The following is a 13478-nucleotide window of genomic DNA, read 5'->3' on the forward strand; positions in this document are numbered from 1 at the left end:
TGGATTTTAAGGCATCCATTTGATTTCAACTCTGTGAGTGCTACTTATAATCTTGCGTGTCAGCGTTGTATGCTGTACATCACTATGTGCTGTTTTTTTCTTATTTAATAGCATCTAGCTGTATCCCTATTGTTATCCATATCCATTCGATTCAACGGAGGCTCTAGAGGGAAAAGCCTTCAGGGAAGCCATTTTCATGTTGTACTAAGTTAAGTACATCTATCTATTTATCATATATTTAGCTCTGTCTGAGTATATGCTCTCAGTGGGATCTGGTAGTCTCTCAGTTCAGCTATTTTCACCTTGAATTTGCAATTCACTTTAAATTTTCACTTGAATTTTCTGTGAATAACCCTGGAGGCACTGGACATAATCCTGAGGACAGTGGATCTGCTCCACTTTGGCACTCTAAGGCTGGTATTTCTATCTTTTTTAAAATTGTATACAGATGGAGGGAGCAACGCCTAAAGTAGGCCAAATATGGAATGAAAAATAAGCACAAAAGGAGACTGTATAATGTAATAAATTGCTGGTATATAAAAAAAAAGAAGTGTGCTTAAAGTGTGTAGTGCTTCCAGTAAGTTCTACTTAAAAGCACCTAGGTAGTATGATCATTGACTATGGATATGGTGTGAGTGTCTTGGTCCGATGGAGAATTTCCGTTTTTAATTTTTAAGTAGAGCTTACTAGAAATGCATTTATTATTTTTACTCGTTTTACAAACCACCAATATACTTGCTTATTTTTCATTCCATAGGACCACTCAAGGCACTGCTCCTTCGATCTCTATACATCTGTTTCCTGACCAGGACAAGAGAGATTCTGGTTTGGGTTGTTTCAGTTGCCTTCTGCCGTCTACATTATTAGCACTACATACATATCTCTTTATTTTGCTTAGGTTGTTTCATCTTTTTTATTACTTAAAGTTTGACTGGGCACGATTTCTGATGGCTTTCAGGTCTTTCATGGCAGCTCCCAGAAATTCAGGTCTTTGCCCTTCCCTGGGTATGCATGTGAGAGATGAGTTTTAAGCCGATGTACAATGACAAAGTTGATAAAGGACAGGAGCTAGACTAAAGCTCCACCCTTTGTCAACCTGCTGGTTATCCGTCAACATGCTGGTTATCACACTCCCTACATTTCCTTATGTATAACGTTGCAAATAAATGCCATTAAAAAAAAACCTGGACCGTCAAGGGAGGGACTTTGGACATAGCAGTGGAGGGAATTAAATGTATTAAACTTCTTTAAAAATGGAAAGTCAAAACTTGATGACAGTTGTCCTTTAAATATTTTAGTGCTCAGGGGAAAGTGTACAAATAATAAGAAAGAAAGAACAATGATTGACTATTGGGTAAAGTAATGTTAAGAGTTCTGCTCCTGAGTAAGTACTAAAACATGTATCTAAAAAGGAAGTTGCTTTGTAAAAAGAGGGTTATGCTGTAAATTTGTTATTTCTTTTTAGCATGGTTAGTGAGATTTGAATATGAGGAAAATAACAGCAGGTCAAAATATATCAAAGGCACTTTAATCTATGCTGGTGTCCAGAGTGTGACTGGGTGCCTTTTTAACTTCAGCAATCAATATACTTCTGTTACATTTACAAATATTCTGATGAAACTTACTGTGCCATTTTTTCCTGTAGATGAATTATCCAAGTAGATATATCCACCAATAATATTAAGCTGAACTCGAAGGAGGACAACAAGCATGCATGTACTATAAACGGCTACTATGCTTCTGCTAAAACCTGGCAACAAAACATACAAACATGTATAAATTAAAGAACAGATTGTAAAGCAGACTATTGCATTTTAGCTGGTATTGCGGATATGGGTTCATTTAAACTAAAAAAAAAAAAAAAAAAGACTACATGATAAATGTACTGTTTTGCATTGTTGCTTTGTTCTGGATACCTACCAAACCACTATAGAAAAACACTGCTAGACACTTCACCTTACAACAGGAAAATGTTTATACTACATAAAAACAAGTTTTTATTACATTCTTAGAGCCAACAAATTATTATTGATTGACAAATTCAAACTATGAACCTGTATCCATCCGCATTACATGTGAAAAACAAGACTCATATGAACTTGAGCTGAACAGAAGCTGAAGATGACTGCAGCATAAGCTTTACAGAGCATTAACAATAAAGAGTGCTAGAGTCTGCCAATGTCTTTTGGCTACAGATTTAAGGAGGTCCTTGAATACAAATGATGATCAAAAAAATGGTATATAAGAAGAGAAAGAAAATAACATGTCGGCCATCGTGGAAGATATATAATTACTTTCACTGAGTGGTTAATGAATGAACAATTAAAAAAATATTGGTATAGGTTTGCCTAAATGAAAGTATCTCTGTGTAAAAAGTTACCTTTGGTGTTAAGTAGTTATCCAGTGAATGTGAAAAAGAAACGACTGTGGTGTAAAATACATTATAAAGAGGTGGGTCGGAGGGTTTCTTAATCCAGGCATGAAGGAGGGTATTCAACACTGCATTTTTCTTTATAGTGACAAACTTCAAAACACAGACACTGTTCACAATATTTATCAATGTCATCAATTGACAATATTATCAATTTTACATTGCAGGCTCTGAAGGAGCATGAATTTGGTCTGGATTTCGGCATAAGTACCACTCAGCGGCACAAGGGTTTATTAAGTGATGGCTGGCCAGTTCTTGCTAGCCGGTCACCACACTAATGTAAAACAAAATGTAAAAAAGCCTGGGGGGTTTATATGAAACCCATATTATCATAAGGGAGGTTCTAAACCTTCTTTTTGCCCAACCTGCCATACAGAGGATGGGAAAATAATCTACTTAATTGAGCAGCCAGTGGAGCTCACTGTAATAAAAAAAACTATCAACTGGGAAGTCAATGCTGCTAACAAAAGCCCCACTCGATGGGGATGGAGCCTGCAATATAATGGTGGATCTCCATCCTGTTGCATTGGGTGGTTGAGTTAAAATTTAAAAAAAGTGGGGTGGAGAGGTCACTGTTCACCCTCCTGCCCCCACCCGTGGCCATATTAATTTTTTTCCTGTCCAAATTACTGGTCATCGTGTGGGACTACTTAATCCGGTGTTTCGTGAATTACCCTGACTGTTTCCCTGAAAACAATATGGTTAATTAAACCAAGGTTTAAATCTTACTTATAATCTTTAGATCTTCCCATATTTCAATCTTGTTTGTAGGCCTGCAAGACAAACAAATGGAAAACTAATATAACGTTTGCACAACCATTCACTGCTTCATGTAAGTATTTCAATACACTACGATATCTACATCAGGGAAACAAATTGTACAGAAAAAAATATTTATTGCTAAAGAAACACATACCTTTTGGTCTTCTGCTTTTGGGATTCCCTTGCTTCTTTGTTTGTGAGGGTATTTTATGCAATAAACACATTGTAAGAAAGTAAGAACTGCACTTATAAAACAACTACACTTACAAAATAAACTTTTGAACAGTAATTTTACACTTCAGCTTTTGCTTAGTGTTTATTGTTATATGGGTTTGTTTTCTTCCTTTCCTCCGCCAACAGCCAACTAAATCCATGAAAAAATACAATTAAAAAAATCTTCCAGCAAAACTTTGTACATAACAGGTGTTCTTTTGTAGAGTGCCAAATCAAATGATGACTTAATCAAACCTTTATTTCTTTTAACCCCTTAGCGACCAGACTGCTTTTCAATTTTCTTACTGTTTGAGACCAGGGCTGTTTTTACATTTCTGCGGTGTTTGTGTTTAGCTGTAATTTTCCTCTTACTCTTTTACTGTACCCACACATATTCTATACCATTTTTACCATTATTTTCATCATGTTATATAATTTACTATAAAGAAAATTATAAAATATGATGGGAAATAAAAAAAAACAAAAAAAAAAACAACACACCTTTTCTAACTTTGACCCCCAAAATCTGTTACACATTTACAACCGCCAAAAAACACCCATGCTAAATAGTCTCTAAATGTTGTCGTTAGTTTAAAAATACCCAATGTTAACCATGTTCTTAGCTTTTTTTTTGCAAGTTATAGGGCAATATGTACAAGTAGCACTTTGCTATTTCCAAACCTTTTTTTTTCAAAATTAACGCAAGTTACATTGAAACACTGCGATCTGTAAGGAATCCCTGAATAACCCTTAACATGTATATATTTTTTAAAAGAGGACAACCTAGGGTATTTTGACTCTTTTCATGCAACCATTTTACCACCAATGTATGCTAAATTAAAATAAATAAATAATTGGGGATTTTTTTGACAATCATAGCATTTGACAAATACACGTACTGAGAACTTTAAGAGTAACTGCCAAAGGACAACCCAATATGTGTTTAGCAACATCTCCTGAGTACAGTGATACCACCCATGTATAGGTGTGTCGGGTTTTCTGGGGGCTAAAATACCTTGTTTGGAGGGTGCGCTTTCCAATTTTCCAACTTGGAATTTTCACAGCTGGTTATCATGCACCCATGTCCTATTTGGGACATTTTTGAAGCTGGCCAATGTAATTTACCCCCATCAAACCATATATTTTTAAAGTAGACAACCCACGGTATTCAAAATGGGGTATGTCCACTCTTTTTTAATAGCTACTTAGTCACAAACCCTGGCCAAAATTAGTGTTTACATTTGTTTTTTTTTTTGCATTTTTTACACATAAACTGCAATTTCACCAATTATATTATCAGTATAATACATTCTAGTGCTCTAAAACACTCATATTTGTGTAGAGCAATGTTCCTCAAGTATAGGTTCTATGGTGATTTGGAAAGTTACAGGGTCAAACATAAGATTTGCCAATTTCTATTTTTGTAAATTGCTATTTGCCAGATTGGCTATGTTGCCTTTGAGACGGTATGGCAGCCCAGAAATGAAAATATACCCCATCATGACATACCATTTGAAAAAGTAGACAGCCCAGGGTATTCAAAATAGGATATGTCCAGTCTTTTGTAGTAGCCACTTAGTCACAAACACTGGCCAAAGTTAGCATTTATATTTGTTTGTGTGTGAAAAATGTAAAAAAAAACGAATATGAACGCTAACGTTGGCCAGTTTTTGTGACTAAGTGGCTACTAGAAAAAAACTGGACATCCCCTATTTGCAATACCTTGGGTTGTCTACTTTTGTAAAAGGTAAAAATACACCTTCTGAAGTGGCCCAGTCAGAGTCCTGACCTCAACCCGATTGAGATGCTGTGGAATGACTTCAAGAAAGCGATTCTCACCAGACATCCCAAGAATATTGCTGAACTGAAACCGTTCTGTAAAGAATTACTCGTGACCGTTGTGCATGTCTGATCTGCAAACTACAGGAAACGTTAGGTTGAAGTTATTGCTGCCAAAGGAGGTTCAACCAGTTATTAAATCCCAGGGTTCACATACTTTTTCCACCTGCACTGTGAATGTTTACATGGTGTGTTCAATAAAAACATGGCAACATTTCATTCTTTGTGTGTTATTAGTTTAAGCAGACTGTGATTGTCTATTGTTGTGACTTAGATGATGATCAGATCACATTTTATGACCAATTTGTGCAGAAATCCATATCATTCCAAAGGGTTCACATACTTTTTCTTGCAACTGTATGTTATATATATATATATATATATATATATGTATATATATATATATATATTTGTGCTCAGAATTTCTGATACTTAAATAGAATGTAGAGGAGAAGCAAAGTTGGTTGAGGTGTGCCGAAACCAATGTACGAGTAGGCCTGTAAAAAAGAGGGCCCACAAAGTGAAATGTATATAAAGAAGGGTGTAGGTGGGTGGGGACAAACAGCTTGAACGGCAAAGGTAAGTAGGGGGGGTAGGGGTTTAAATAGGGTCATAACTCCTCCCACAAATTCAGGCCAAATGGCCTTCCAACTTGTGCTTGGAATTTCTAATACGTAAATGAAATGTAGAGGAGAACCAGAGTTGGTTAAGGTGTGCCGAAACCAATGTACGAGTATGTAAAAAAGAGGGCAAAAAGGAATTCGAAGTAAACACACTTTATTGCAAGTTTAAACAGCGAGATTCCTGAAGGCTTGTCTGAGCTCCCTTTCTGGTAGAGGAATGTAGGTGTTGGATAATGAGGATTTCCAGCGTCCCAGTCTCTTAATGATGTGTACCGGGTTGTTTGTGCTTGAAGCCGATGATGCTGCTCCAATACGAAATGAGTGACCAGAGAAGGAAGCTGGGTTGTAGCCCAACCTTGATAGCAGTGTTCTGATGTGAGAAATGAATTTAGCTGTGGTGAGTGGGTGCCCTTGGAGTAGTAGTAGTGGAGTGTCTGGTGAGTGCGCGTGGTGAGATAACAGGAGCAGATCCAGAATATTTACTGGGCACCACAGATTCTCGGTAGGGAAGAGGGGAATCATAGTAGGATAGGTAGTGTGATTAGTTTTAGTAGAAGGTGAGGAGAGTATGTAGTGGTCATCTACTTTCTTTAAGTGTTAAAAATAGTCAGTGCCCTAGTGTAAGTGATCGTGGTGTTGGGTGACTGTGCTTGGTGCGTGAGTGCTTGTGTGTGGAGTAATAGTCCACTTAATTAATCCAGGATTAGCCAGAGGAGCGATGGTGTCCTGGATGGTTGGAGGTGGGTCGGCGGGAGTGCCTGGCCGGAGACTGGGTCCCCTCTGCTCCACACGTACCACCCCGGAGGAACTGGACTACCACATCCCCACTAATGAGTCTCCTTTACTGAGGTAGGCTGGTTTGCAAAGTTAGTTCGTAAGGCTATGGCAAGGAAACGAGCTTGGCATAGGAACAAGTGTTTGCTTGGTGACAGAGTGCTTAACCATGTCTTCCTACCCGCTGAAATAGTAGCTAGTCTGGCAGCCAATTTGGCATATTACCATGCGAACTATACATTGGGTATGAGAGAATTAACTGCTGGAACTGGAGGAAGAAATAAGATGTGAAAGGTCAATAATAAACGTTTTATTAACTAGGAGTGTAAGTAAGTAGCTACCCCCGATGGGGTAGGTACGCTTAGGATGAGTAACAGCTGAACATGACGCCAGCGTAATGATGTGGACAGAAGGTGGTTCGCCGTACGTAATGCAGCAAATGCGAACATCACCAAGGGTTTTGGTCATGTGGATGTACATAAGGGGAAGGTCGTGAGTCACGAGTGAGAACCCGTCACCAGATAAATCCCAGTCGCCTAGCTGGGAGTGAGTGCAAGTAGAAACCAACTCATTTGTTGGGTGACAGTCAGGCCGGGCACATACTCTTGGTGTGGGCTCTGAAGCAAATGGAGCAGATGTGCAATAACCTGCATGCACAGTAGCTGAATGCCCCCATATTAAAGTTATTGCACACCTGCGCCTTGCCAAAAAATACCATTACGTAGCAGCAAACAGATATTTAAAGCTGCTGGTGCCTCTGGAGTACCACGGACAACAAGATGTAGAGTCCTCCAGAGTCTTGCAACTGTGCATAAACCTTCTATTCGGCCACCACTAACCAATGCTCACAAGCAAAAACGGCTGCATTGGGCAGACAAATACATGAAGACTAATTGCAACCCTGGATGGTCCAGATGGATGGAGTAGTGGATGGTTGGTAGACGGCCACCCGGTTCCAACAAGGCTGCGACGTCAGCAAGGCGGTGGTGGAGTCATGTTTTGGGCCGGAATCATGGGAAGAGAGCTGGTCGGCCCATTTAGGGTCCCCGAAGGTGTAACGATGACCTCTGCAAAGTATGTGGAGTTTCTGACTGACCACTTTCTTCCCTGGTACAAAAGAAAGAACTATGCTTTCCGTAATAAAATCATCTTCATGCATGACAATGCTCCATCTCATGCTGCAAAGAATATCTCTGCATCAATGGCTGCTATGGGGATAAAAGTAGAGAAAGTCATGGTGTGGCCTCCATCCTCCCCTGACCTCAATCCTATTGAGAACCTTTGGAGCATCCTCAAGCAAAAGATCTACGAGGGTGGGAGGCAGTTTACATCCAAACAGCAGCTCTGGGAGGCTATCCAGACATCTTGCAAACAAATTCAAGCAGAAAATGTCCAAAAACTCAATGGATGCAAGACTTGTGAAGCTGCTATCAAATAAGGGGTCCTATGTTAAAATGTAACGTGACCAGTTAAAATGTTTAAAAAGTTAAAATGTTGTTATAAGTTTGATTGAAATGGCTTTTGATTTCAGTAAATATGCTGCAAACACAACAAATGACAATTTTCAGTTCTTTACAACCTATAAAGTGTTTTGAAACTTACTGTGTGTATTAATTTGGAACAGTGCATTGTAAGTTTTTTTACAATTGAAAAAATACTGTTATCATTAGGAGGTTTGTTCAATAAAATTAGAATTGTTTATTATTAGAACTCTTATAGTTGATAACATGAGAATTATGCTGACTGTTATTTACATCAATTATTTAGGTAAATGAGAAAAATGCAAACGGAACAGATCACCTGCGGTCAGTTAAGTGAAGCATGCGAAAGACTGAACGAAAAGCCGTTTACGTGTGTTCAGCTGTATATGCGTACAAAAGGACAAACGAACGTAAGTGAGTATAGTGCGGTTGGTACATAATTTAAACGAATGACAAACGAAGGAGAGTGTACTCTGCAGTCGGCTGTTAGCCGCACGAACGGAGAAAATTCACGAACGGGTAAGTATAATAATAGTAATAAAGGGAACCTATCCCCGCGTTTTTAGGCCCGAACATGGGAAATAGCCGAACGCTGGTGACAAACTGTTTGCTAGAGACTGGGTTTCTGGCGGGAACCACGGACTGGAAGTGCTGGTTGCTATAGACAAACAGCTGGAATGGCAAAGGTAAATAGGGGGGTAGGGGTTTAAATAGGGTCATAACTCCTCCCACAAATTCAGGCCAAATGGCCTTCCAACATATATATATATTTGTTTTTACATTTTAGGTGCCTGGGGGACTGGCTGATTGACTATAGACTTCCATCGCGGCCATGTGATCATGGTGATCACATGGCCCTGGAGAGCCGGAAAGGATGGAGCTGCAGCAGGGGGACTGCTGGGATCTCAGGCAGTTCCCCTGGACCAGGATCACTGGTCCAGGTGAGTACCTGGATCATTTTAGCTGCGGACGTGCAGGGTACATCTGAGGTCATTAACTGACTTTTTTGTCAGCCGTATCCTGCATGTCTGAGGTCGGGAAGGGGTTATACATTTGAGATATTGTCTATGTACTACATACTCCTAGAATTTGTTTAACCCCTTGAGGACACAACTTCGGTTTGCTTGTTTTGTACTTAAGGACACAAGCAATTTTGTCAATTTTGCTATGTGTGTTCAAACGCAATTTCCATCTTTAATTTATTGCACCAAAAAAGGCTTTAATTTAATGATTTTTTTTCATTTATTACAAAACAAACAAACAAAAAAAGGCATTGATTTTTAATATTATCTGAGAATGTATTAGAGACAAAAAAAACTAAAGTAATCACATTGTCTTTTAAGAGCTGAATGAAAATTAAACCATGTCATGTTCTTGTGAAAATACAGGGCTGAATTTATAAACTGTTCAGTGTTTTTTTTTTTTTCTAAAATGGCTAATTGAAGGGTCTGTGGTGCATTATTCCATAAATGCATGCCATTCGCAACTGTGGACACTATGGGAACGCTCACATGATGTTTTCTGAACTTTATTGAAATGTAATTTGTCTCACCATTTTTTGTCAAAGTTTTTAAAAATAATTTTATAATTTTTACATACACATATTTTTGCTGCATTTGGCTACATCTCCTGAGTACAAAAATATCCCCCAGAGCCCCTTAGTATACCTTTGCTAAGTATTAGTCCTTATAAGAACCGTAAACCTAACCAAAATCCTAACCTTAATCTTAGCAATAGTGATGTCAGCAGAGGGATTCTCTTGCTGGTCCTAATCCTGATCCTAAGGATTTTCCTATGCTAATATCAGTAATGATATCAGCAAAGGGATTTCTATTTTAAAATTGTATAATCTAATCTGTGACCTCCATCTGCTGGCTTTTTTAACCATGACAGGGAGATCTCAATGCAATGCTGAACCTCTGGCATGCTTTCCCTGTCCAAGATGAATTAATTACTTACCAGGGGGTTTGGAGTTGGAGTCATAGCTTATGTGTATACGTGTAAGAGCTTTATTTTATTTTATATAATAATGTGAGTTAGCTTCGATTATTTTTAAACTTAATTTACTATGTTTCTCTTTAGGTTATGATGTATTGTGATGATCTGCCTTTAAAAAGAGGAAGACTTCACATAATAATATCAAGGACTTTTATTAACTGTGTATTTTATATGTTTATTTGAAGAGACCTGAAATATCTGAGAGGAACTTAACATCGGTGTACAAGTGTAATATACCGATTTTTAGGTATAGGATTTTTATTTTGGAAGATTCCTTAGTTGATTTTTTTTTTTGTGTTTCTAAGCACATTCTTAGTTATATATTTTTGACTGAATTCAAATAGGTTCGTAAGCTTTTACACCTATTAGGAGAGTTGCTGCTATTAACTACAAGATTCAGCATGCATTTCTATTTTTAATTCTTATTAAGTTTATATTAAAAAATAAAACCTTTAGCATCAATCTATTGGTTAGCTTGTTTCAGCAGCACCAAATGGTTATTAAATCAGTTAGTGTAAGGTAGCCTTTGACAGATTAAAGGGACACTATATTCGCCAAAACAACTTTACTTAAATAAAGCAGTTTGTTTTGGTGTATGGAACATGCCTCTGCAGTCTTACCGCTCAATTACCTGCCATTTAGGAGTTAAATCACTTTGATTATGCAGTCCTAGACACACCTCCCTGCATGTGACTTACACAGCCTTCCTAAACACTTGCTGTAAAGAGTTAATGTTTAAACTTCCTTTATTGCAAATAAGGAGCCTGTTGTATGTAATTAAAGTTCAATTTACAGAACATGAGACAAAAACTTTTAAAGTAAGTTACATTTCATTAAAAATGAAACTTTTTTGTTTTGTGAGACTGCACAGGCATATTATTTACAACAAAACTGCTTCATGAAAGGACCACTATAGTGCCAGGAAAACAAACCCTGTTTTCTGGCACTATGTAGTCCTTAGTTCCCCCCCACCCTCATAGCCCCCCTTCAGCCACTTACCTTTCTCCAGCGCCGAGTTCCCTTGGAGCTGGTGACCTCTCCTCCTCCTGACGACATCAGCGCCGAATGCGCATGCACGGCAAGAGCCGCGCGCGCATTCACACTGCCCATAGGAAAGCATCACTCAATGCTTCCCTATGGACGTCAGCGTTTTCTCACTGTGATTTTCACAGTGAGAATCGCGGAAGCGGACTCTAGTGCCTGTCAGTGAGAAAGCCACTAGAGGCTGGATTAACCCACAGTGTGAACATAGCAGTTTCTCTGAAACTGCTATGTTTTCAGCTGCAGGGTTAAAACTAGAGGGACCTGGCACCCAGACAACTTCATTGAGCTCAAGTGGTCTGGGTGCCTATAGTGTTCTTTTAAGATTACGTTTTTTTGGTGACTATAGTATTCCTTTAATTGTGCCAAATGGATTATTGGTAATCTGGCTTGGCCAAATCCTGCTAACACATAAAAAAATTAGAGAGAATGCATCACAACTACTATAATAAGCTGTGGTCGTAGTGCATTGATTGATCTGAATGAGTAGAACATCTAAAAAAGACCTACCGTATATACTCGAGTATAAGCCGACCCAAATATAAGCCGAGGCCCCTAATTTTACCCCCAAAAACTGGGAAAACTTATTGACTCGAGTATAAGACTAGGGTGGGTAATGCAGCAGCTACTGGTAAATTTCTAAATAAAATTAGATCCTAACAAAAATTATATTAATTGAATTTGTATTTACAGTGTGTGTATATAATGAATGCAGTGTGTGTGTATGAATGCAGTGTGTGCGTATGAGTGCAGTGTGTGTGTGTGTATGAATGCAGTGTGGTTATATGAATGCAGTGTGTGTGTGTGTGTGTGTGTATGAGTGCAGTGTGTGTGTGTGTATGAGTGCAGTGTGTGTATGAGTACAGTGTGTGTGTGTGTGCAGTGTGTGTGTGTATGAGTGCAGTGTGTGTATGAGTGCAGTGTGTGTATGAGTGCAGTGTGTGTGTATGAATGCAGTGTGTGTGTATGAGTGCAGTGTGTGTGTATGAGTGCAGTGTGTGTGTATGAATGCAGTGTGTGTGTATGAATGCAGTGTGTGTGTATGAATGCAGTGTGTATATGAGTGCAGTGTGTGTGAATGCAGTGTGTGTATGAATTCGGTGTGTGTGTGTGTATGAGTGCAGTGTGTATATGAGTGCAGTGTTTATATGAGTGCAGTGTTTATATAAGTGCAGTGTTTATATAAGTGCAGTGTTTATATAAGTGCAGTGTTTATATAAGTGCAGTGTGTGTGTGTGAATGCAGTGTGTGTGTATGAATGCAGTGTGTGTGTATGAGTGCAGTGTGTGTGTATGAGTGCAGTGTGTGTGTATGAGTGCAGTGTGTGTATGAGTGCAGTGTGTGTATGAGTGCAGTGTGTGTATGAGTGCAGTGTGTGTATGAGTGCAGTGTGTATGTATGAATGCAGTGTGTGTGTATGAGTGCAGTGTGAATATGAGTGCAGTGTGTGTGTGTGAATGCAGTGTGTATGTGTATGAGTGCAGTGTGTGTGTGTGTGTGTGTGAGTGCAGTGTGTGTGTATGAATGCAGTGTGTGTGTATGAATGCAGTGTGTGTGTATGAGTGCAGTGTGTATATGAGTGCAGTGTGTGTGAATGCAGTGTGTGTGGGTGTGAATGCAGTGTGTGTATGAATTCAGTGTGTGTGTGTGTATGAGTGCATTGTTTATATGAGTGCAGTGTTTATATGAGTGCAGTGTTTATATGAGTGCAGTGTTTATATGAGTGCAGTGTGTGTGTGTGAATGCTGTGTGTTTATATGAGTGCAGTGTGTGTGTGTGAATGCAGTGTGTGTGTATGAGTGCAGTGTGTGTGTGTGTATGAGTGCAGTGTGTGCGTGATGCAGAGTGTGATGCAGAGCCTTGGTGGAGGGTGGGCATTATTATTATTATTATTTTTTAATTATAATAATTTTAATTTTTTGTTATATTAATTTTTTTATTATTATTTTTTTTATTTATTTTTTAATATTATTATTTTTTATATTTTATTTTATTATTATTAATTTTTTTTTCGTCCCCCCCTCCCTGCTTGATACATGGCAGGGAGGGGGGCTCTCCTTCCCTGGTGGTCCAGTGGCATTGGCAGTTCAGTGGGAGGGGAAGGGGGGCTGTCAGAGAGCACTTACCTCTCCTGCAGCTCCTGTCAGCTCCCTTCTCCTCCGCGCCGGTCCGTGCAGCTCCTCTGTCAGCTCACACTGTAAGTCTCGCGAGAGCCGCACTATGACTCCGCGGCTATCGCAAGATTTACACTGGGAGCTGACAGAGGTGCTGAGCGGACCGGCGCGGAGGAGAAGGGAGCTGACAGGAGCTGCAGGA

General features: G+C 39.0%; 1 protein-coding gene across 2 annotated transcripts in view; it reads right to left on the minus strand.

Moving 5' to 3' along the window:
• Positions 1-13478, minus strand: part of PEX3 (peroxisomal biogenesis factor 3) — a 68620-nt gene that overhangs the window by 20613 nt on the left and 34529 nt on the right. For both annotated transcript variants that reach the window (XM_063443316.1, XM_063443315.1), the window contains exons 5-6: positions 3161-3204; positions 1626-1750 (exon numbers count right to left, since the gene is read on the minus strand). In XM_063443316.1, coding sequence (XP_063299386.1) covers positions 1626-1750; positions 3161-3204 — 169 coding nt within the window. The remainder of the gene's footprint in view (positions 1-1625; positions 1751-3160; positions 3205-13478) is intronic.

Source organism: Pelobates fuscus, chromosome 2 (assembly GCF_036172605.1).
Source record: "Pelobates fuscus isolate aPelFus1 chromosome 2, aPelFus1.pri, whole genome shotgun sequence".
Lineage (NCBI taxonomy): Eukaryota > Metazoa > Chordata > Amphibia > Anura > Pelobatidae > Pelobates > Pelobates fuscus.